This window comes from Phascolarctos cinereus, unplaced genomic scaffold, assembly GCF_003287225.1.
Source record: "Phascolarctos cinereus isolate Bilbo 61053 unplaced genomic scaffold, phaCin_HiC Scaffold_2;HRSCAF=192, whole genome shotgun sequence".
Lineage (NCBI taxonomy): Eukaryota > Metazoa > Chordata > Mammalia > Diprotodontia > Phascolarctidae > Phascolarctos > Phascolarctos cinereus.
This window is the reverse complement of record NW_027555625.1, coordinates 192,282,432-192,309,303: the sequence shown is the minus strand read 5'-3', so window position 1 is coordinate 192,309,303 and position 26,872 is coordinate 192,282,432. Positions and strand designations below refer to the sequence as shown.

Sequence of the window (26,872 nt, the reverse complement as noted above, 5' to 3'; positions counted from 1 at the left end):
CTGCCTCAAATACTCAGCAACTATTTTCCTCAGAACACTGAAGGAGATGAAAGGTCATCCTTCTTACATATGTACACACAAATTTACTGAATATTATCTTATAAAAAACTGAAAAATATGATAGTGATAATTTAATTATTCAAAGGATGGAGTTCTTCTAACCATGAAGATCACAACCCATCTATGCTAGCTCATTATGGGTGAATTTTATTCACATCTTCCCTAAAGTTCAACATGAGGGTCCACTCAATGTGCTGGAGTCCTTCCTTGTATTTTCTGATACTGGAAGGGTACTAGTAGAATACTCTGGTCACAATCACCAGCTCATCTTCTCTTTCTGTCATATAATTATTTGCTGACATCTTTTACTATTCTTCTTGCTGGTTATTTATATGTTACAAAATATCAATTAATATGCAAGTAAGAGACAGCAATTTTGAACCTTTGATGAGAAGGACCACAGAAACGTAGGAAACCTCTTAATTTTGAACTTACAACTTCTCATCCTTTTCTTGTGCTCAAACAGGCACTGTCTGCATTATTCTCTGTTGTCACATTTGTGGAGAATTATCACCAGAAGTGACAATACTGTTCATAATATAGAAATACTTAAAGGAAAACAATAATATAAAATCCTTCTTCTAGGAAAAAATGCCCCTGATTTTATTCAGTAAATGGTTATCTACTTTTACTATTGTAAAGAAAATTAAGTTTTCTTTGGAAATAAAGAGAGGTTGGTACATTGTTTATTCTAGCCTTGTGAGCATTCTCTGCTCCGTTCAAGTTTCAAAGTGTGTGTGTCTCTCTCTCTTCCTCCCTCCTTCCTCCCACCTTGTCTCTCTCTACCTCTGTCTCTCTCTTACCCCCCCTTTCTCTCCCCCCTTCCCCCCCTTTCCCTCTCTCTTCTGCAAAAGCAAGAACTCACCTACCAGAGGTTAACACTCTCACAGAAGTAGTCTACTAATAATTGGGTACTTTAGATACCATGAAAACCTATTTATTCTCCTTGTTATTTTCTTCAGTTTATTATTTCTTCATCTAATAACACAATTAAATGAGGTACTGAGTCACTCATGATAGGAAGATTTCTCTGGAGAGTATAACTATTATTTTCTGTGGTGTTATATAAGGATTTAAGAATTATAAAGTGAAGTTAGCAAAAGTCAGAACAGCTTATAAAAATATCCATCACTATTTCAATATTGAATTTTTCTCATATCAAAATATGTTTGTCAAAAAACCTAGAAGAACTTCTTTAAAATAATTCATGGATATTCAAGTAAAAAGTAGTTTCTCTCTATGATTCTCTAACATGAACCTTCCATTTCAGACAAATTATTACACATTGGCACCCATGCATGTTACCTGCATTCCCATTTATGCACCTAATTAAACACACTAACAACTCTTCTAGAAGACTTCCTGTCTGCCCATCCAAATCCTACCCATTCTTCAAAGTGAATTCAAGTCCTACCTCCTTTAAGCAGTTTTCTGAACTACCTTAGTTGACAGTTGATTCAACTTTCTTTGAATTCCTATAGCATGCATTGTCGTTACCACTTATTGTATATTGCCATATACTACATTATCATACATCTCGACAAAAATCTTATTTTGATGTCTTTTTTTTTTATGTCTTTTGACATGAAAGTGATTCCTCAGGTTTCAGGACAACTCTTTTTTTTTCCTTTTTTTTTTTCCACACAGCTAGCTAAGTGTTAAGTGTCGGAGGCTGGATTTGAACTCAGGTCCTCCTGACTCAAAGGCCAGAGCTCTATTCACTGTGCCACCTAGCTGCCCCTCTCAGGTTTCAAAATGGCTACGTAAAAGCTCTGACAGATTCTACCAAATTAAAAAAGGTACGGTTTTGAAGGTCTGAGTTTGGTGGCAATGGATGCTGTCCAAGATAAATAAAGCAAACTATCCAACAAAGTTGAATGCTTCTTTTATCTAGCAGCTGCCAAAGTTATTTTACTAAAGCATAGGTCTGACTATGTAACCTTCTCACCCTCCCGTCAAAAAATTTCAGTGGCTCCTTATTAATGCTAAGATCAAATACAGAATCCTCTATTTGGCATTTAAAGCCCTTCAACAACCTAGACCTTTCCTGTCTTCTTACACTTCTCATCTTCTCCAACAGTCTGCCTCCTCCATTATCATAACTACTCTCTCACTTATTTTCATCTCTCTCTTGTATAATGACTACTTCCTTACTGCCTACAAACATGCTTATGTCTCCTCCATCCTCAAAAAACTCTCACTTGATCCTTTCAATCCCACTAGGTAATATCCTATAGCTTTCCTCCCTGAATTCCTTGAGGCCATCTATAATCAGTGCTTCTACTTTCTTTCCTCTCACTCTCTTAACTCTCTGTAGACTGACTTCCCTATGCTGTCATTCAACAGAAACTACTCTTTCCAAAGTTACCAATGTATTTTAAATGCCAAATCTAAAGGCCTTTTCTCACTCCTCATCCTTCTGGACCTCCCTGTAGCCTGTAACACTGATAAGCACCATATATAAGGAAGAGAATGCAAAATATACAAAGTAGTTTGGGAGGGACTGAAGGCATAAGCAGTAAGGGCAATCGGGAAAGGCATCATGCAGATGATGGCACCTGAGCTTCATCTAAAAGAGAGAGGACCCTTTCCCTCGCTTGTTGCTCAAGGAGCTGGCCGCCACCATGAATGACACTGTAACCATCAGAACCAGGAACTTCATGACAAACAGACTTCTTCAGCATAAACAGATGGTTACAGATGTCCTTCATCCTGGAAAGGCCATAGTGCCCAAGACTGAATTTCGAGAAAAACTGGCCAAGATGTACAAGACAACTCCAGATGTCCTTTTTATCTTTGGATTCAGAACCCATTTTGGTGGTGGCAAAACAACAGGCAGCATGACTTACGATTCCCTTGACTATGCAAAGAAAAATGAACCAAAGTACAAACTTGCAAGGCATGGCCTGTATGAGAAGAAAGACATCAAGAAAACAGCGAAAGGAATGCAAGAACAGAATTAAGAAAGTCAGGGGTACTGCAAGAGCAAATGTTGGTGCTGGCAAAAAGAAGGAATAAAAGGCACTATGGATGATGTTTATCCGTGAAGATAATTTTTCATCAGAGCATAAATCAACTATGTAAAAACTTCAAAAAAAAAATAAGAGAGAGAGGAGACTCTATGAGGCACAGGTAAGGAGGAAATGCATTACAGGAAAGAGGGCAGTCCAGTGCAAAGGTATGGAGACAGGAAATGAAGTCTTGTGTGAGGACAAGAGAAAAGCCCAATTTGGGTAGATTACAGAGTGCAGGAGGAAAAGTAATGTTCAATGAGGATGGAAAGATAAGATGAAACCAGGGTTATGAAGGACAATGAAATCTAAACAGAGGACTTAATATTTGATCCTAGAGGTAATAAGAAACCACTAGAGTTACATAAGGGAGTCACATAGTCAAATCTATGTTTAAGGAAAATTACTTTGGGAATAGTGTGTTGAATAGACAGGAGTGGGGAGAGATTTGAGGTAAGGAGACTGGTTAGGAGTATCCTGTAATAATCTATGCCAGAGGTGATGAGGGGCTAAATTAAGGAGAGTGCTGTGTGAATAGACAAGAGCTGGACATGAGAGGGACATAAAGGTAGAAATAGCAAAATCAGCAACTGATGGATTGTCTTTGTAGAGTTAGAGTAATGAACTGAGAACAATTCTGGAGCTACAAAACTAGGTGACTAGAAAGATGATGGTGCCTTTGATAGAAACTGGGAAGTCTGGAAGAGAGGAGAGTTTAGGGGTAAAAGATAATGAATTCAGTTTTGGGTATGTTAAATAAGATGAAAGAAAAATGAAAAGGGAATAGGAAGGCTTTTACAAACCATTTTCTACAGTAGATCACATTTTTACTTGCACAGTTCACTTAAAATATAGAAACATAAGATTTCCTTGAATTTACTGTTTTAATGGTCACTTTAAAACATTTGATCTAGTACAGCAAAATTCAGCCTTCAAAGATTTCACCCGACAAAGTGTCTAATACACATATTAAGAGCATACAAAATTCTGTTATAGATACAATCATAGAGATGCAATAATCTTGTGATTATCACTATAAAAAATTGGCAAGATGCTTGCCAATTGGCAGAGGACATGCTGTGCTGTGTAGGATACGGATGGAAGAGGGGTTCTTTATAGATGATGAGGTCATCTAGATACTGCATTATTTGTGGACCTCATAGTACAGATGGTATCAAGCGCCATATTCAAGGGTCTTTTCAGTCAGATACATCTGCCCAGGAAAAACAAATGGACAATGAATATCTTAAGCAAGTCACTTAGCTTCCAAGGACCTCAGCTTCCTCATCTGTAAAATTATATGGTTATATTAGATATTCTAAGGTCTCTTCTAGCTCTAGTCATAAAACCTATTATCTAGACAGACATCTAGTGGAATGGGTAATCCACTGAGTTTAGTCAATCAACATTTTATGTAATTTATTATTGTTGTTATTACTATTATTGTTGCTATTTAATTTTAGACAGACACTAAAACAGTGACCTGCATCCAGAATTGAAACGGGAGAAGGGAGATTTGAAAGCATTGTTTACAAATATTATCTCATTTGATCCTTAAAACAATCTGTGAAGTAACTATATGTCCATTTTACGGTTAAGGAAACTAAGGCCCACAGAGGTCAAGTGACTTGCCCAGGGTCACATAAGCCAGTAAATGTCTGAGACTAGATTTTAATTCAGGTCTTCCTGACTCCAGAACTGGCACTTTATCTATTGTGCCACCAGCTGCCTCTATAAAGTCGATCTATCTATCTATCTATCTATCTATCTATCTATCTATCTATCTATCTATCTATCTATCTATCTATATCCAACGCTTTATCTGTTGTGCCACCAGCTGCCTCTATAATATATCCAAAGGCCCTGTTCTCTTGTCTTTTAATACTCACTTGGTGGGATCATTCACTCGCATGAGTTCACGTAGCATTTCTATGCCGATGACTTCAAGATCAATCTATCTAGTCTCAATTATTTTGCTGAACTTCCAAGTCCTATATCACAAACTGCCCACCAAACATTTTCATTTGGTAATGAAAATGTCTGTATCATAGGCACTTCAAACTCAATATGCCCATAACAGAACTCATTATCTTTCCCATTCCATTAATGTTCTCCCTCCTCACCTGTCTCATGGCTTCCTTCAAGACTCGGATTAAATCCCACCTTCTCCAAGAGGTACTTAGACTCCCTTCATCCCCCCCCCCACTGCTAATACCTTTCCTCTGAGATTACCTCCTATTTTACACACACACACACACACACACACACACACACACACTCTTGTATGTACATAGCTGTTTGCATGTTTTCCACTTGATTCCGAGCATCTTGAGGTCAGGGATCATGTTTTTGGTCTTTCTTTATATCCTCAGGACTTAGCATATACAAATTAACATGTGTTTGTTGACTGACTACCTCTGTACCCTAAAGACCACTGGTCTTTCTATCTATGCTGAAGCTGAACTCTCCAATATATTTTACCTCCCCGAAATGAGCTCTTTGAGAACAGGGACCATGTGATTTTCTTACTCAATCAGATCTATTGGCTTCCTATTGCCTTAAGGATGAAATATAAAGGATAAAATATAAACTCTCTTAGCTTGGCAATGTGGGAAGGGCTTTGGGAAGCCAGGTACACTAACTGCTGTTGGTGGAGTTGTGAACTTATACATTCAGAAGGCTGTATGCTCTCTAAGGGCATAGATGATTTTGTTCTGGTCTTTTTATCCCCAGCACATACCATAGTTCTTTGAACACAGTGGGCATTTACTAAATTCTTGTTAAGTTCTCAGAAAATTCAACTTATCTATTTTACAAACCTTAAGGACAAGCTACTTGGGTGAAGAAACATAAAAGTAGAAAAATGGCCTTTGATTTTTCTATGTTTTGATAAGTATATTATATCAACTTTTAGAAATATTCCTAATAATTCACATAAATATATAAAACTATACTCTAGCACTTTACAAATATGAGGTGCTTTATAAATGGTTAATACTAATAAAAAAGATTCTAAAAGTTTCTAGTTCTTCTTAGCTTTCATATGCTAAGACGTACTTAGATCTCAGACTGGATCATCATATTATTAAAAACAAAGCAGGAAACTACCATCTTAATTATTCATTTTTGTTAAATGTAAAACCTAAAAAGAAATTTGTGATTTGTCTTTCCCTATAACTTGTAAGCAGAAAATCTTTATTCTCATGTTACAGAGTCCCACAATACCATTTTTTCACAGATGCCAGAATACAAAATATTTACTTGCCATTGTTGACTAAATGTGCCAGTGTTAAGCTATGCAATTTCCCATCTGATTAATACTGATTAGACTATAGCTAGAATGTAGTCATTTAAAACTAAATTTATACTTTAAACTAGCCTAATTCTCAAATACAACTTGAGTCACTGAATTTTAGAGTAGCTAATCATAGTCACAAGCTTTAGATCTGGCAGAAAACTTATACACCATGTAACCTTACCTTGTCACTTCCCAACACTCTCATTTTGCAGATGAGAAAACTGAGGCCAAGGGAATTAAAGGTGACTTATCCAATTAGAGGTTGAGACCAGAATCAAAGTCTCCTGCTTCTTTTCTAGTGCAAGACTCATTCCACTATAATATAATTTCTCTCCTGGGGCAAATACCTTCCTTTGAAAATTCTAGCACCAAAGATGTTAAATATGGACATATAATTCTTTACACTTTACTGGGGCAATCTACTGGAAGACATGCTCATCAGATAAGTAGCAGAGGCTGACAAGTTAATGTGCTTTCTTTTGCATTGCTGCACACAAGAGTAAAGAATGCAAACACTTAAAAGTATTTCAGAAAAGTACTTCAATAAGTTTTTATTTCTATGGCACACTTTTCCTTCTGTTTATTTGAGTTACTTAAATTTCCCTCTTGTAAGCAGTTTGAAGTTGGAAGGTGTAGGTGAGATAAGCTTAGGAGTCTTAAGGTCCACTTAGAAAAACATTGCTTTCAGAAGCAAAATTCTTTAAGCTCCGGTGACTATTGATTAGTAGGTCAGCAGGAAAACAAGATTTCTTTCAAATTAAAAATACCTGTATGATTTGCTGTAGAAACCATAACAAAATCAGCAGAACCCTTCTAATTCACATCAACAACAAGCAAATGGTGAAGTCTACCCAGAGAAGGAAACATAATCTCCAATTAAGAAAATGATCAGAGTACCAATATCTGCTTTGGTAACTGGCATTTTGCATACGTCAAAGGGAAAAATGCTGATTCCCAGAGGGCATTAACAACAGGACAAAATAATTTAAACTTGTTCCTCTATTTCTCAAATGTAACAAACTAGAAGACAATGATTCCAATTATTTTAACAAAACCATCTATACCATATGCCTGATATTGTCTTTGCTATAACACTGAAAACAAAGAAACCCATGAAAAAAATGTGTGTGTGTGTACATACACACATACTTTCTATCTATCTATCTATCTATCTATCTATCTATCTATCTATCTATCTATCTATTGCTTGGTAGGGACATAATAACAAGCCAAACTAAACCATTTTAAAAGGACACAGCTTGCTCAGTTCACAAAATATTAGGTTTGAAGATTTCCCTCTAGAGGGAGAATGTAAATTAAAAAAAAGAAAATCAATCAATCAAACAATATCTAAAAAGGGCCTAGTATGGAGATAGCATTCCAAGGGGATCTTGTAAACAGTCAATGGTAAGGGAAGATCACTTTATTTCATCACTATCCTATTGACCTTTTAGGAAATAAGATGATATGGGCCTGATTATGTCTAAAGGAAATAGTAAAAGCAACACACTTGGTTTGTGATTTATGCTTAAGCAAAACAAAGTTAAAAAAAAAAACATAACAGTTCCCACACTGATAAAATAAGGGCGTAGGTTTTTTAAAATCCTTTTCACTCTAACATGATTCTTTAAGTCTCCATAATTGACAAAATTCTGAAGTCACTGCTGACTAAGGCTTAGAATATCCAAAAATAGGCATGTCAGTGTTATTGTACATTTGGCACTTTTAATACACGTGAAAGGAAAGCATTCATTGCTTTTATCAAAATGAATATGTCCACTTCTTCATCTGAAGAAGTATCACAGGAAACCTAAGTTCTTACTTGGTACCCATTTTCACGACAGCCTTTGAGAAGTCTTCACATAAATTCCCAAGGATGATTAATTAATTTCTTAGATAGGCCTACCTATTGCCACTGCACTTAGACAAAGGAGTTAATTTTTTGAGCTTCTGGAGTAAATGGGTTCTACTATTTTATCTATTTACATCCCTACAAATGTTTACACTTTTGATTGCCATTTTAAAATCCAATGATGGTTTATAATATTTATTCTGGGGTTAGTGTTCACTATTTGATGATCTTATTTGCAATAGTAAGTGGAAAAGCCAGAGATTCCTAGAACTTTCATTCTTCAGCCTTTACATCAAGAAACATTTAAAGGAGAAGAAAGAAGCTACAGATGAGGCTAGAACGAAACTACTCAGAGGCAATGGTACTCTAAAATCTTATACTGTTCCTTCTTAAATTGCTATCTGAAATCCCTATCACTTGTGGAATTCAGTTTTAAAAGTATATACTTTCTGTTACTTAAATTTATATTTATACATTTTCTCTGTTATCACTTCTTCCATTTTTTCTGGGTTTTTTTGTTCTTGAGTTTCCCTTTTTGCTGCTGTCCTCTTACTAATGTCCTCTTATTCTGTTACCCCCTTACTAATTTTCAGTATCATATGCTTAGAAATATTCACCATAACAGTTACTTATAAAATTTGAAATACAAATCCATTAAATAATTACTATAAGTGATCTGGAGAGCTCTGTTAAAAGTTATTTTGACTTGAGAGAACATTTTATTTAAAATAAACTTTAGTCTTATCTTATGCTGAAAAATGCTATCCACGTTCAAAGAAAAAACTATGGAGTTTGAATGCAGATCGAAACATACTATTTGCTATTTTTTTCTTCTGTTTTGTTTTGTTTACTCTTTCTGGTGATTCCTCCTATTGTTTCTAATTTTTCCTTACAACATCACCAATGTGAAAATATGTTTAATAGGAATGTATATGTATAGCCTATATCAGATTGTGTGCTGTCTTGGGGAGGGAGGAGGGGAGGGAGAGGGAGAAAATTTTAAAACTCAAAAGCTTATGGAAGTGATTGCGATAAATCAAAATAAACTTTAAAAATCATTTAAAAAATAAAATAAAATAAACCTTACCTTTTTACTATGAAAAAATGCAGAAAGTACTTGTAAAAATGAACTGCTGTACAGGTATATGATGTCTAAAACACATGAATAGGTGTCTAATATTATTCACTCAAGAAATGAAGGGTATATACTTGCCTTTTTTTTTTTAAGACTCAAAGAGAATCATTAATTCTGTAATACCATTAAAGCAATTAAAATGTCCCTTCTCCCTACATAAGCTATGACCCTTGGGGTAAGGGGAGGGAAAGTGAGGAAGAAAGAAGTCCCGAGGATCAGAAATAGAGCTCAGAGGAATGGAGACATGGCTGGACTTTGTACTTTCCTTAAAATGGAAGTTCTGGAAGGAACTAACCAACCAGAGAAAGGGACAACAGAGGCAAAATACATGTTCAGGGTGAGAAGAGTGAGGCAGAGTGAACTTTAAGGGTGAGAAGGCTGCTGTGTCATAGTGGGAAAAAGTCTGGAGAGGCCAGAGTGGAGTCCGAAGAGGAATGAAGACGTGGATGGCCTTGACATCTTACTTAAAAAGAAAACTAAGTTTCTGGGAGCAATGGATCAATCAGAAGAAAGGGCTTCATGGGCAAAGGGTACTTCTGGTATCTGGCATAGTGCCTGGCACATATTAGGTTCTTAATAAATGTTCTTGTTGACTGACTAAATCACATGTAATCACTGTTTAAGTGCTATATGTATAATTTTTACTCACAAGTTTAAAATGAAGAAAACATACAGCCATTCTATTATTTACAGTGATTAATTACAGAGTAAATTTAAAATTAAAACAAGCCCACCAAGAATACTCCAATAATCTAATCATCACTTTGTTATTTTTAATTTAGTCATATAAAGATCTTTATTCATATGCATTTATAACTTTTACTGCCCATGTCCTAAGATTTTCAACTTTGGAAAAGATTTTAGAATTATTTTATAAGAAAAATTCAATGACTCTTTGGCTATTTGTATTAAATGCAAATTACAGAAAGAAGTAAAACCCTGTGTTAAATTTTAATGCTTTTACTAATATTTTAAAATAAGTAACTGTGTTTGTTACAAATCATAATGCATGTTTTTATTTTGCTTGTATACTATAACTCTGATATACAAGTCATATGCAGTCATTAAGCAATGAAGACTCTCATGATATACACAATGCTTTCCTTATTTGCTAGTCATACTAAGTGAACAGATACACCCTATAATTCTTTTTAGTGTAAGGTTGGTCTATTCTGGATTAGAGATTTACTATACCAAAAGGACCTATTTAAAGAAGTATTAATTTATAAATTAATCTCCACTGAAGGCCCTGGAGTTTTTAATGTACCTTAAAGTTCACACTAACAACCTGGTCATTGAAAGAATTTTCATTTGAGTCTTAAGTATATTTCAAGGGCCCAATATCATCTTCAAATGAAAAAAAAAATACATACACACACATATATGCACACATACAAATATATAAATATATATATATACACATAGCTATATATACATATGCACAGATATGCATACATACAAATATATAAATACATATATATCCTCATAGGCAAGCAAAGAAGAACAATTATTAAATCCATCCACTACGACACTACGAATTCTTGAAACGAATTATCTGTTAAGTAAGAGAGAGGCTTGATTATAGATCTGAACACTTTACCTTCCCCCTCTCAGATATCTGATAAATAACTTATTTTCCTTATCACCATTTTCCATGAGAAGGCTTTCTTCAGTGTCAAGATACTATTAGGAGACACCATTTTCCAGAGCTAAGACTCCAGCAAGCAAACTGTGCCCTGAGTTTGGCATAATAATAGTCCCCTGCACTTCTAACTGCCAACAATCCCTTGTGCCTGTAACCACCAAACGAACCAAACCAGGTTCTTTGTTGCCATTCCCCGCCATGCTACCCCAGTTTTGTGCCTCGCTGAACAACCACAAGGCTCAAAAACCTTAACAATTTGGAGACTGTCTGCTGAGGTCCAGAAGTGGACTTGGAGACTGTTCAAGACCCAAGAATGACTGTGTTGTGGTCCAGCTGTTTGTGTTTTCACCCTTAAAACCCTACCCCTGCCATAAGTGGGTAAGCCCCCTTCTTGGGAAGAGGACTTTGCTTGCAAGCTGTTCCCCTCACTATGATATTAAACTTCTTTTTGATTTCTGACACACCTGCCTGTAGCCTGCCCTATTTGGCTCTGGTCATCCACTAAGTTCCTTTTATCAAAGTCCTATTATATTTGCTTTCTTGTACTTTGACAAATAATTGATGAGAAAAAGAAATCATGTACTTTGCCTCCCTATTTTTTCTTTTTGTTAAGTGATGAAAAGTGAGAAGAGTCAAAAGGGTTAAACAAAAAGGTTGGATTTACCTCAGTCTTCCTTGCTTCCAGGCATTTCAATTCTGCTTTTGGTGCTTGGACAATGCTGTCCCAATCATCCAAGGCCTGGACAGATTATCTTTTTTTCTATAGCATTCATGCTAATATTCCCTTCTCTTAGCTTGGATAAGTGAGGTCTAATGATGATTCAAAGGTGGGGCTCTACTTACATTTGTTGGTAATTCTAGTGACTGAATCGAGAAACATTTGAGTGCAAACTTTTGATTAAACTATCAATACAATTTCTGTTGATTTTATTTGGGAATAATATTCAGAGAGGGTGCTAGAATTGTTACACTTTAGGGGCTGGTTTTCTCTATATGGCTTCTTCTGCATAAGGATGGAAATTCTCCTATCTGGACCACAGGCAACTCTAAGAACATCACTGGTTCAAGGAGTGAATTTTGGGGGCACTGCCTCTATGGGGTCTCAGTTAACTCATCTGTAAAATATTGAAAATAATAGCATCTACTTTACAGGATTGTATCAGAAGCAAATGAGACAGCACCCAAAATACTCTGTAAATCTTAAAGTGCTGTATAAAATGCTATAAAAACAACTATATGATTTTACTTTTAAAAATCTTAAACAGAAGTACTAATCAGTGAGTAAATGCAATAGCAAAAATCATTCCAGCAGATACAGAAAACAATACTGAATACATACAGTTTAATTACACAAGAATGCTTTTTAGTTATGATCAGAGGTAGTCACCTCAAAAGGCATCAGTAAAAAGGTACTAGCTTTGGAGTTAGAGGACCTATGTTCAAAACTTGGCTCTGTATGACTATAGACAAGTCATGGCCTCTTTGGGCTTCAGTTGCCTCATATGTAAAATGAGGAGGTTGGACTAGATGACCTTTAAGGTCCCTTCTAGCTCTGATCCTCTAATGCCTTAGATGTAGTATATTCTTGGAGACCATGTCAAATTGAATTGTTGTAATAGAAAATCTTGACAAGGCATACATCCTTCCCCTCTAGTTTTTAGGAATGTTATTAGCAATGTTTCTTTTTTCCTTTCTGAAACTAAATCTTCTACCTATAGCTTTGCTCTTCTCTTTCAATGTCCTTCAGGATCTTAGTCCATCAATTATCCCATCTTTCTTGTACATTTATTTATCCCTGTTCACAGGTTTTTCCTCCTTCTTCATACAATTTAGTTTAGTAAGAATTTATTGATCAACAACGTGCTCATTTCCCCATATCCTTTAAAAAAAATCTCTCAACCCAGCTGATGCCTACAACCTTCCATTCTTGTCATTCCTTTCACTAACAAACTTCTCAAGTTATATTTTATAATCACTGCTTTCAATTTTTTACCACACAGTCAGACTTAATACGTGCAGTCTGCCTTCAGTTCTTACTATAAATCTAGTTCTCTTTTATCGGTACTTATCCTCTATGGTCTCTCTCCAACATACAGTATATTGCTAACCTGTCTTTGAAACTTTCTCTTCCTTTGGCTTCCATGACACTACAATTGCACAGCTTTCATCCTTCAACCTTGGTTCTTGTCTGTCTCTTTAATTACCTCCTCTTCCTCCTTCCTCCCCACCCCCATTAAATATAGGTTTGGTCTACTTTTCTCTTCTGTCTATATGCTTTTAACTGCTTTACCTGAAACTGGTCTCTCCACTTCTAGTATTGACTTGAATTTATTTAATCCACTGTGCCAAATTAGCCTTTCTAAAGCATAGCTGTAATAATGACATTAACTTTTTTAAAGAAATCTATACTGTCTACCCATTGCCTAATGACTAAAATTCAAACTCCTTACTATGGCAATGTACTAATTTTCCAACTTTATGTCCTATTACTTGTCTTTGAGCAACCCTAACTGGTCTATTCACCACATTCAAAATATGTTCCATGATTTCCTACATCTGTGCTTTTTTTCATGCTGCCCATTTGACTTGGACTATCCTTTCTTCAATCTCTGCCTATCAAAATTCCCCTCATTCCTTAACATGGAAAACATCCTGGGTTTGGGGTAAGAAGGCCATCTTGGTTATGCTACTTATTAGCTGAGTATCTCAGTTTTCTTATATGTACAGCAAAGGGGGTTGGGAACAAGAAACAATATGTTCTCTAAGGTCCCTTCAAATACAGTGTCCTATGATTGTATGATTCTGCAAGTCACTTCACCACCTTTATGAGCCTTAGTTTTAAAAATGGAATTAATACATGTACTATCTACTCTCACAGGTTATGTGATGACAAACTGAAAATGTCTCATAATTGTCATACCATAAGTCCTTATTTTTACCCATGTTATGGTACAGAAAAATTCTGATTTGTGGTACAGTTATTCATATACACATTTATTAAATATAATGACAGATCACTCAATCCTGCCCCTTTGTCCTCCAGAAGAGGAAACTGAGGTCTGCCATGATGAATAATGACTATGAAGAATTCATACTAATACAGGAAGACTTTTATGAAGAGACGCAGAATAAAGAAGGGACAAAGGAAAATGCACAAAAACTATGACTATGAAGATAACATTAAATGGCAATAAAAATAAGATAAATACAATGGACATTGGTACTACATTGTTAAAGCACACTAACCTCTATTCCTTTAACAAAAAAAGTAAATTTTAAAAGAATATGGCTATCAGTTAAACTTTTTTGTGTTGTTTTGTTTAATTATTTTTGGGAAGTATACTTATATGTTACATCTATGTTTCTTTATGTTTATTATTATTAAAATAACTTTGTCAATTAAAAAAAGAAACTGAGGCCCAAAAAAGAAATAATAACTTGCCCTGAGGTCACTAGTAGTTTCTAACCACTTTGAAGACAGAGATTCTATTATTACTTATCTTATGCTTCCAAACACTTCGCACAGTGACAGTGAAATATATATTTTAGATGAATTAATGAACTACTTTAAGGCAGATAAAGAAAAAGCAGAGTATAGCCTATATCAAATTGCCTACTATTTTAGGAAGAGGGGAGGGAGAAAAATTTGGAACTCAAAATCTTGTAAAACACGAATGCTAAAAGTTGCCTTGATATGTAATTGGGGAATAAAATACTATTAAATCTCCCTCCCAAAAAGAATCTAAGCTCCCTGAAGGTAAGAATTGTCTTGCTTCATCTCAATACTTAACATAATGCTAGGCATATAGTAGGAACTTAATAAATGCTTTTTTATTCATTCTCAGTCGTAGTTGTTTTAAGTGCAAAATTGATGTCAGTTGTAAAGACATTGTCCTAAATGTCATTTGAAAAGTATTAATGTGTAAATTATAACAATGACAGAAATATTTGCCTCATATGTGCATATGTGTAATATATATATGTACATATACGAATACACATATATGTGGACACATGTGTGTGTGTCTGCAGGCATCTCTGTGTGAACAGGGCAGTATGTTGTCCCAAACCACAATTCCTTGACCTCGAATAAATGCTTCCCTTTATTTACTGATCACCAGGTTGGTCTGACTTTTCCTAGGATGACAATATGTATTTCAAAACCCCAATTAGAAAAGAAAAAGTGGAACATGAAACTACTTCTACTGTCTTTCCTCTAAATAGCGCATATAGTGCTTAATGAATGCTTTTCATTCATATATATGCATATTGTTGATGAGAATGATTTTTTGTGGGAGGAAGGAGCAGAGCAGAATAGAAAAACAAATGAAAGGGAAGAAGGAGAGAATGAGAAAAATGAAGCAAATAGTTGTTCCTCCTACTAAGAGTGAAAGTCATATACTTAGGGAAATAAGGAATAAAAAAATGAGACTACAAGTCTGGGTTCATTAGTGAGTCTACTGCTGTTAAGGCATAATTCTCTAAGGGCTTCTCCATTTCTTAATTCAGCTCAAGGGAAAGGCTTGTGGGGAAAAGCCTAGAGGAAGACCCAAATGAACAAAAGATTTTTCTCAGAAGTCTACATGACTCAAATCTAGGGCTTCTCTCAACTGCAGTAATATCACTAGCAATCCTATGAGATCTAAGGAAAGCTCTTATTCATATAAGGTATCTCTGGGATTCTCTTCTCTCATGGTTGAATTTAACCTTATTCTGCTCAATTTCATAAGTGGGATTCTCTTTTCAGTTGAATCCTTTGTTTGCTTTAATGCTAATTTTGTATATAATTGTTGCACTCACATTTTTCATTTTTAGAGTGGCCTAAAGGCAAGGATTTTTTCCATGCATTTAAATGTTTCATATTTGTACTTGTCTAGGGAATTTAAAGATAGATACACAGACACGCACACATAAATAGATAAAATTATGGGGAAAATCTAACAACAGTAACAAAAAAATTCTAAAACTTATTTGCCATAAAGATTGAAAGAAAAAGCAATCTAACTGAAGGCCAAATGGGACCAAAAGCAAAAAAAAACCAACAACAAAAAAACACTTGGATCAGAGTAAAAAAAAAAAAGTGAAGAGAATTTTAAAAGGATTCCTACCTACCTTTATTTCCTATTCAAGTAATTATCTCCTAGGTATTGATGGCAAATAATTTTTATTTCAGACGACTAGGACATGAAAATGCATGTGCGTGTATGTGTGTGTGTGTGTGTGTGTGTGTGTGTGTGTGTGTATGTTTCCAAACTTCAAATCTAGGCACTATTATTAAGAGTATACCATCTGATCTAGCAAACAAAGATAATCCAGTTAATTTTTTTTATAAAAACTACTTCAAATCCTTATGCGGTAGTGTAAAGTAAATTATTATCATTTACATTTGTAATAATGTAACTGAGTCACTAAGCTCAAACAACTTAAGATTTCATAATCAGGCTACTATTACCTGTTGGCTAAAGAGAATGGAGAAGACGAGCTATTGTGGCCATGGTCAGTGGGTTGAATCTCCCATTTGGGACTCAGAAAAGTAGAAGCGCCTGATGAAAAGGCGCTATCACAATAGGAAAAGCAACTCCTTACTGACCACAAGTGAGATACATTTCAAGTCATCTATATTCACAAAAGGATAACACATACGTAGTCTTAGAATGGGTACTAAACCCAACATACCATGAACTTAGTGTTCACGCTGCTTCTATCAGTGCTTCTCAAAATTGTTCTCAAAAGTATCTAGAGAGCCAAAAAGTACTAAGAGAGAAAGAAACTATAGGGATTGGTGTTGAAATGGGTTTTATGATGAAGGATGGGAGGAGTTACTTCTAAAATAGAATGGAAAATGGAAGTTTTGTTGCTGCTGCTGCTACTGGAGAGAAGAGGTAAAATTCACTAAATTTAGAACATGAAAGGGAAAAACAGATACAAAATCAAATGCGGAAGGTTTTCTGAATTTTAGTCATATGTGGAGGCGTTATCCTTGGCTGAAAATTTCTGAGAAGAGTTGTACCTAATTATATTGCTTCAAAAGGGTTCTGTAAATCAAGAACAATATTTTGAGTTGCACTCAGTCACCAGTGAAAACTGTATTACACAGGTGGTCTGGGAAGCCAACTCACTTAAGCAGACAGGCCACTGACTACATTTTAAAACCTTGAAAGTCTCCAAGTATTCTTCCAAAGGTAGCTCAGAGGTCACAAAACTATATCTAAATATGAGGATGTTTTTATTTAGGAGAATGACTGAAATAATTTTATTTTCTTTTACTAGTAGACTATTACCCTTAAAATTCAAGAATTAGCTTTCTTTCCCCAATAAAAAATTCTTGCAAGGGGAGACAGTAGAAAGGGTATCCAAGGGCTTTTGCTACATAAATGTCATTAATTTCTGATAAATCAGGAAGTCCATATGCTTATTGATTAGGATAAAGCATCTTTTGCCAGCTTCCTGAAGTCAGGTTAAAGGTTCAAGTGTTGAAAGTACTCAATCAGTACCAGTGTCCTTAGTACTCAAACTCTAATTGAAAAGGGGAGGAGGATGAGAAACCTTGTACCATATTACTAGGGACTTTATTGTGAATTATTTGTGCAAGGTAAAAATTGATTCCCCCAGTGTCATTATTAATAACAAAACCAGACTAAATTAACATTGTGGGGAAAAAAAACCCATTATTACAACACTGAATAAACTATGTTTAACCTCATGAGCTCTTGAATCATTTTATTTCTGAGTTGCTCCTGTGACCAAAATTCTATTTAAATCAAACACATAATTGAATAAAAAAAATAAGCCTTGATATTAAGTTAAATCTTTCATTAAATCAGTCAACATACAGCTACTATGTGTCAGGCACTCTGTTAGGTACTAGGGATACAAATACAATAAATAAAGCAATTCCTACACTTAAGGAGCTTACATTCTAACTGGAGAGACAACAAGGGCATATATATACATATGGGATTAGTACAGTGAGAATGAATACAAATAAAACAAGTAGTTAAATTTAGGGTAGCTTGAGAGAGAAGACACTAGCGGTTGAGGGGGTCATGTAAAGGCTTCATGGAATCCTGCCTGTATAAGTCAGAGGTGAGGAGAGAGTGCATTCCAGGCAGGGATTCAGTCAATGTAAAAGCAGAACAGAGAGAAGATCAGTTTGGCTCTGTAGAGCGCAGTATGTAAGAGGGGGAGTTATGTACAATAAGGCTGGAATGATAGGCTGGGGTAAGATTGTGATGGCCTGTAATTTATCAGATCATATGGAATCAAATTCTCCTTAAACATCAAACAGGGAGGAAAAGGATGACTAAGTAAAAGTATTTATGGAAGGAGTCACTAGGTGGTGCAATGGATAGTGTGCTGGCCCTGAAATCAGAAGAATCTGAGTTCAAATCTGTTATCACACACTTAATAGCAGTTTGACTCTAGGCAAGTCACTTAATTCTGTTTGCCTCAGTTCCTTATCTGTCAGTGAGCTAGAGATGGAAATGCAAAATACTCCAGTACTTTTGCCAAGAAAACCTCCAAAAGCGGTCACAAAGAGTCAGGCACAACTGAAAATGACTAAACAACAACAAATTTTATAGAAGCTCTCTTTGTTATGGCAAACAACTGGAAGCTAAGGGAATCATTTAGGGAATGATGAATTAAATTATGGAATATTATTGTGTCATAAGAAATGACAAAAAGGACGGTTTGAGAGAAACCTGGGAAGATTTGTATGTACTGATCCAAAATGAAGTGAGCAGAATGAGAAGAACTATTTATAAAATAACAATACTATAAAGACAAACAACTTTGAAAGACCTAACTCTGATCAATGCAATGATCAACCCATGATCCCAAAGGTCTGATAATGAAGCATGCTGACAGAGAAGTGGAAGACTCAAATTATAGAATGAGATATACATTCTTAGACACAGCTGATATGGGAATATGAGTATACATATTTGTTACAAAGGTTTATTTTTCATTTTTTCCTCAATTTGAGGGCTGTGAATGGAGAGGGAAAGAGGAGCTAGGAATAGAGTTAACCACCGCCCACTCCACCCCCAAAGAAAGCAAGATAAAAAAACCCCTCTCCTCAACAACAAACCACCATTGGGTTCTTTGTCTAAACTCAATTTGTTTATTACACACAAGACACTGGGATAGATATTAAAGAACATGAACAAATTACACTCACTACCAGTTTGACTCAGATTGGCCTAATAGTGTGGGCTAAAAAAGTAGACAAAATAAAGAATATATTTTGAGAGCTTTAGGCTCTCCAATTCCTATTATAGAGACATACAGAATGCTTAATTTTTTCAAGAATATAAGCTACTCTCACATATTCTACTTAAAGGGATTTGTCAACGTGAAGTTGGTACTAATAAAAATATATAGAACCTTTCTTATGAGAAACTGATTGTATCCTACATATCCACAGGCATACAAGAAGGAATTTAGTACAAGTGCATGGTTTTAAATTAAGGAAAGAAAAATATAGTAATTTTATTATTTCTGAGTTTTTCCCAACAACTTAAAAAACCTAGAATATTCAGGAATGTACCATGAACACAAAGAGGCAGTGTGGTGTAGCAAAGAACCAGCCTCACTGCTGGGAAAACTTGGGTTCCAAGTCCCACCTCTGAAATATACTGGCTCTGTAACCCTGGGAAAGTAACTTAATTTCTTTGTGTTCTACACAAATCTTTAAGACTATAAATTGCCATCTATAGTCATATAAAAAAATGCTCTAAATCACTATTAATTAGAGAAATGCAAATCAAAACAACTCTGAGGTACCATCTATGAGATTGGCTAACATGACAAAACAAGAAAATGATAAATGTTGGAGAAGATGTGGGAAAACTGGAACACTAATGCATTGTTGGTGGAGTTGTGAAATGATCCAACCATTCTGGAGAGCAATTTGGAACTATGCCCCAAAGGGCTATAAAAACATGCACAGCCTTTGACTCAGCAATAGCACTTCTACGGCTATATCCCAAAGAGATCATACAAATGGGAAAAGGACCCACATGTACAAAAATATTTACAGCAGCTCTTTTTGTGGTGGCAAAGAATTGGAAATTGAGGGAATTCTCATCAAATGGGAAATGGCTGAACAAGTTGTGGTATATGAATGTAATGGAATACTATTGTGCTATAAGAAATGATGAGCAGGCAGACTTCAGAAAAATCTGGAAAGACTTGTATGGTCCGATGCTGAGTGAAGTGAGCAGAATCAGGAGAACGCTGTACACAATAACAGCCATGTTGTGTGAGGACTAATATTAATAAACTTAACCCTTCCCAGCAACACAAGGACCTAAGACATCTCCAAAGGCCTCATGATAGAAAATGCTATCCACATCCAAAGAAAGAACTATGGAGTTTGAATGCAGATCAAAACATACTATTTGCTATTTTTTTTCTTCTGTTGAATTTTGTTTCCTGTTTCTGGTGGTTCCTCCTACTGGTTCTAATCCTTACTTACAACATCACTAATGTGAAAATATGTTTAATAGGAATGTATATGTATAGCCTAGCACAATATATAGATTGTGCACTGTCTTGTGGAGGGTGGTGGGGAGGGAGGGGGAGAAAAATTTTAAACTCAAAAGCATATGGAAGTGATTGTTGATAAATCAAAACAAATTAATAATAATTTTAAAAAAACGACTATAAATTGTTGAAAAGTTGGTTACCTGCATTGGTAGTGGGAGTTTCCTTATCTAGTAGGAAATACTAATGAAATCATAGGTCCAGTTCCTAGCCTCTTTATCTTCTATGATCAAACATCTATGTTTTCTATTCAACGATCTAGTAAATCAAGAAAACCCCTATCCGTAAACTATTTTCTTTCTCACAAGATTTTATCCTCTTTTTCATACATTACAATACCAACAGAAACTAATCATCACAAACAGTATTGATGTTCAATTAAACATCAATACCAAATATTTTACTGCATTCAAGATAATTTCAATCAAAAACATGTATTAAATGCTATATGCTAAGTTCTTTGTTAAGTACTAGATATAAAAAGAAAAGTAAAAATTGTCTTTGCCCCCAAAACTTACAATCTAATATGGGGAGACAATATATAAATAACTGGGAATATACAATCCATACATACCTTTGTCACTTTATTCTATGCAACAATGCATATTCAAGCAAAACCAGTAACTAATATAAATGTCTACCTAATTCCATTACGTGAATGGTTTTGAATAACTCAAATAGCTTCAAAAATATTGCGGAGCAAAATATCACAAAATAATGATGTGCAGTATATCAAACACAGTGTTACTTACGATTAGCTGTTTCAATCCAACAAAAGATTGTTCTACTGAGTTAGCATTCAAAACTTGTCTCTTTGCTGCAGCTTGTTCACCCAGGAAACGAAGCATCAAATCTTTAACTGCATCTCCCTTAAAAGTCCATAAGAAAAAAGTATGTAATATAGGAAAACGCCAATCCAACTCAACTAATTGCAACCCTCAATAAATAAAAAATGTGGCTTCCTTCTACTCATGGAAAGGATTTGATTTGGGGGTGGTAGAAGATAAAAAATGAAATTAATCAGAACTCTTACTAAACTCAATTTTCTTTAAGGGGTGGTAAGAGGGCTATACAATACTTGGGGGGAAAAGGGATGTTACAAAAACACAAGGTCCCAGGAATTCTTTACAAAAAAATAGCTTCCTCAGTAAGCCAAAGGCTCAGTACCCATTCAGCTTAATTTCCTACACCTTATTGCCATCTCTGTTTAGTGGAACAATCATTGATGGTTATGTCCCCAAGGCACTTAAAGATCTAAAGAATGACGCAAACATATTCACTATACAGTAGCTAGAAGAGCAAGTGAATAAATATGTTTTAGAAACAAAAGTGGAAACTAAAAATATTCTCTAAGTTAATTGAAAATTCAATTGTTCTGAACTCATTAATTCTTCAATGGGATATTCCCATGAATAAAATATTACTAGATATTTCAGACATTTGAAATAGCATGGCATGAAATTCCATTCCTGTCCTGCTGCTGTCTCTTACATTTGAAATGGTAACCTACCTTCAAGGTCCTGCTCAGATAAGCCATTTCCCTACCATTAAGCCTTCCCAAGCTTGGCTCTTTCCAGTTGGAAATTACCTTCCTTTTCTTTGGTTTTGAATAGCACATTTTTCTTATACTCTTATATAAACACTGTGTACTATAATTACTGCATATTGGCTACATAGTATTGCATGTTTTTGTATCTGTCAGATCCTCCCTCCACATAGGGAGGGTTAATAGGTGGTGTAGCAGATGGAATGTTTGACCTGGAATCAGGAAGACCTGAGTTCAAATTCAGCCTCAGATGATTATCAGCTGTGTAACTCTGGGCAAGTGACTTCACTTCTGCCTTAGTGTCCTTATCTGTAAAGTGCAGATAATAAGAGATAATAATACTTTCCAGAGTTATTGTGAGGATAAAATGAGATAATACATATAAAGCAGTTTGTAAACCTGAAGTGCTACTTTCTGTTATTACCACATCATAATTATCTTTTTACCTCCTCCACAATCTAGCACAGTGCTTTGTATATAGAAAACATTAATCAATTCATCAACAAACACTAAGTACCCACTAAGTGCCAGGCACTGTGCTAAGTACTGAGAATACAAAGAGGCAAAAGATAGTCCTTGCCCTTAGGGTTTATAATCTAATGTGGGAGACATGTAAACAAAGCAAGCTATATAAAGGATAAATGGGAAATAATTAACAGAGGGAAGGCACTAGAATTTAAAAAAAAGAAAAGAAAAAAAGAAAGGTTGGTGAGGCTTCCAGTAAAGATGGAATTTTGTAAGTATTTAAAGGACTGGAGAAGTCAATAGGCAAAACAGAGGAGAAAGAGCATTCCAGGCATGGGGAACAGCTAGAGAAAATGCACGGATCTGAGTAACGGAGTGTGCAGTGGAACAGCCAGGAGGCCAGTGTCACTGGGTTGAAAAGTATGCGTCAGAGAGTAAGGTACTGTAAGAAGACTGGAAACGTAGGAGGGGCTATGTTATGGAGGGCTTTGAATACCAAACAAGGCATTTTGTATTTGATCTTGGAGGTAATATGGAGCCACTGGAGTTAAATGAGCAGAAGGGGTGATATGACTGGACCCGTACTTTGGTAAAATCACATATTGGCTGAATGGAAAATGGACTGAATTGTAAAGAACTTAAGGTAGGCTGACCCACCAGTAGGCTACTGCAATAATCCATGCTTGAGGTGCTGGAGGCCTGCACTAGAGTGGTAGCAATGTTAGAGGAGAGAACGGAGCATATTTGAGGTGCTGCGAAGTTGAAATCAACAGGTTTTGGCAACAGACAGGTTACTAGAAGCAAAGATAGTAAAGAGTCAAGGATGGCTTCTGGGTTGACAGCCTGAAGGATTGGGAAGATTGTGATGCCCCCTCTACAGAAACTAACCATTATTTATGTCTCCATGGGGGAAAAGGCTGAATCCCAACCAAATGATTTACAAATAAATTTTGAGAATACAAGCTATCTGCAAGTTTATGGGCATCTTATATATACTATGATATTAATAACCCCATCACCTCATGTCTATAGAGTTATAAATTATTACATACAGTCTAATTTTTTTATGAAGTAGGAAAAAACACTAGATTTGAAGCCAAAAGATCTGGATTAGGATTTTGGTCTATTATTTATTATTTGTGTGATCTTGGGAAATTCACTTAATCTCTATGGGCTTGAGTTACTTCACCTGTAAAAGAAGAGGATTCTTCAAAACAGTCCGGTGGGAGCAGTTGTGAATAGCATTTTTAGAGCTCAAAGAGACCTTAGAGATTCTAAGATACAACCTCACTATTTTAGAGATGAGTAAATTGAGGCTCAGAGTAGGGAAGTAATTAATTTTCTCCAATTTACTTAGTTTATGCAGCACTAGAATGTCCATCTCCTAATTCCCAGTCCAAAGTCCTTTCCATTCGATATAAATAGATCCTGACACTCCACCTCCAACTCCAAAACATTTTCACCGGCCCAATACTCTCCTTTCTCACCTACACTTCTTGGTTTCCTTCAAGTTTCAGCTCAAGTTCTATCTTCTGCAAGAAGCCTTGTCCAGACCTCCTTAATCCTAGCACCTTCCCTCTGAGACTTTCATCAATTTATCCTCTATGTGTGTATGTATTTATATGTGTTTGTGTGTGTGTGTATATATGCACACACACATAACATAGCTGTTTAAATGTTGTTTTTCCCATTAGACTGTGAGCTCCTTGAGAGCAGGGATTTTTTTTTTGGCCTTTCCTTGTATCCTCTGTGTTTAGCATAGTGTCTGGAACATACCATGCACTTAATAAATGCTAGCTAAATGACTAACTGGTATGAATTTATTTCTGAGAAAGCCCTCTCTGCCCCTCAAATACCTTTCACCTACTTCCTGAAGTCTGCAATTATAACATTTTTATTTTATTACTTTGGCTTGAGGTTTAATTTTTTATTAAAATAATTCCCCCTCAACCCAAGTTAACACTTTAAGCTCTATCAGTTACTTATACCTATACGTGAATGAACTGATGAAGAAAGGCAGGAAGGAACCTAAATGGATACTGGATTATGAGTCTGGATTCTAGTTCTTTTTTTTCTTTTTGAGAGGGGAAGGAGCCTGGACCTATAATTTCATTATTGTGTTGATCTCCCACTGTGGGAATGTCTTCTATTGATGGAGATGAGTAATTTACAGCCTGAGAGCTGTTGTGGGCATGTAGCAAGTATGACTCGAAAGCAGGGCTTCCTGATTGATTCCAAAGGCCTATCCTTTTCACTCATAAACATGCTGCTACCATGATGGGTGACCTTTTAGACAACTCACTTAACTCTCTGGATCAGCTTCCTAACATGTTTGAGAAAGAGAAAGGGAGAAACTGAAAATATTGTGAGAAACTGATATGATAAATGTTGGTTGAAATGAATTGAAAGGCTTGGAATTGATGACTTCTAAGGTTTCTTCTAGCTCTAATGTTATGTCAATCTATCAAACAAGACTGCATCATGATGCATCCCCAAATTCTGGGGAAAAGGAGCAATTTTTTATTTTCCCTAAACCTTGAGATTCCCAGGGGATATTATGAGGAATCCTATAAAGTCCCCAATAGTAGAAAACAAGAGGATCATAGTTTCTGAATAGAGAAGAAGAATAAATGCTCCCATCATCCATACTTTCCATCCCAATGGGGCAGTTCAATGGTAACTAGCTTAGAGACTTGTGTCAAGAGGCAATCACAACTTCATGAAACTTATGTGAAAATTAGATTTATTTTATTTTATTGGTGAGGCAATTGGGTTTAAGTGACTTGCCCAGGGTCACACAGCTAGTAAGTGTCAAATGTCTGGTCTGAGATCAGATTTGAACTCAGGTCCTCCTGACTCCAGGGCTGGAGCTCTATCCACTGCACCACCTAGCTGCCGGAAAACTAGATTTATTACAAGAGATGGACATGCATGTGGAACCCAACGAGTTCACAATCCATACAGATTTGTATTTGTATAACAGTACAACAAAGGAGGAGGAAACACAAATCTCCACCTAAAGGGGTGTAGCATGGGAGGGGGAAAGGCATAGTAAAGGTGGGAAAAGGACAAAACCCCTCTAAAAGGCGAGGAGCAAGGCAACGGCAAAAGCTACATTCTTTTCCCTTGGAACTGCTAGACTATGGAGATGGTCTGCTTATCTACAAGGGTCCCAGGTGCACAAGTAGTTTCTCAGCCTTGTGCAGACTGATTGGTACCTGTCTTGACTACCAAGAACATATAGGGAGTACAGTTCAAGATTCAAACAACAAATTACGTCAGCTTGGGGGGGCTTCGTCTTTGACATTCAGGGCCTACCTGGGGCAGCTAGGTGGCGCAGTGGATAGAGCTCTGGCCTTGGAGTCAGGAGGACCTGAGTTCAAATGTGGCCTCAGACACTTGACACTCACTAGTTGTGTGACCCTGGGCAAGTCACTTAACCCCAACTGCCTCACCAAAAAAGAAAAAAACAAAAACATCCAGGGCCTACTGCATGCTCTGGGTCCACTGTTTCTGAACAATAGGGTAACTCAAAAAGACAAGTTCAGGGGACCCCTTAATAGTACTCAACACTTGCTAGGTAAAAATCTAAAACCCACTGGTAGTTCCCAGTGTACTTGTGAGGTACATTTGAATTAGATTACCTCTTAGGTCTCTTCTAGCTCTAAAATGATAGGATTTTTAACACCAATATTTGGGGTTTTAAAAATTTGGTCTTTTTCATGAAGAAACCTAATAAGTTAATTTCCTAATTACCTATTTTCAGATAAATCTGTGAATTATTTCCTCCTGTTCTCCAGTTCTCTTTTTCTTACGAGGAGAAAAAAGTAATTTATGCATATTAAGAAGAAAATGGATTTGTTCTTCTTTTGGGTTAGTATAAATATATGAAGTTTTCAACTAGTTATCTAAAAACTCCTCTAACTCATCTTATCATTAAGCATTTATTTAAAAGGAAAAAATGACATATGTTTCAAGATTTCAGAGTTTTTAGGAAAAAGGCAAAAAGTCATCAATAGCTAGAAAATCTGGAAAGAAAACTCAAAATGTCCTATTTAGAAAAATCAAGGCATGAGATACTTTTAAACTAAGGTAATATTTTTTTTGATAGGCTTCACAAAAGCAGAGCCACAGAGAATTTTAAAAAAAATTTTGTCCAAGCCTAAATGTTTAAGCATGTAAACTTGTTTTGATTCAAGGTATCTTAAAAGTTCTTTTGTTTTATCTAGGAAGGAAGAAAATGCTTACGCAGGGTGGTTTTCTAGCTGCTGGGCTACATACTGCATGAGCAAACATTTGTTAATCTAGCAC

General features: G+C 35.8%; 1 protein-coding gene across 2 annotated transcripts in view; it reads right to left on the bottom strand.

The window, feature by feature from the left end:
• Nucleotides 1–26,872, bottom strand: part of TRAPPC12 (trafficking protein particle complex subunit 12) — a 196,469-nt gene that overhangs the window by 133,541 nt on the left and 36,056 nt on the right. For both annotated transcript variants that reach the window (XM_078149747.1, XM_020965826.2), the window contains exon 3: nt 21,303–21,419. In XM_078149747.1, the coding sequence (XP_078005873.1) occupies nt 21,303–21,419 (117 nt within the window). The remainder of the gene's footprint in view (nt 1–21,302; nt 21,420–26,872) is intronic.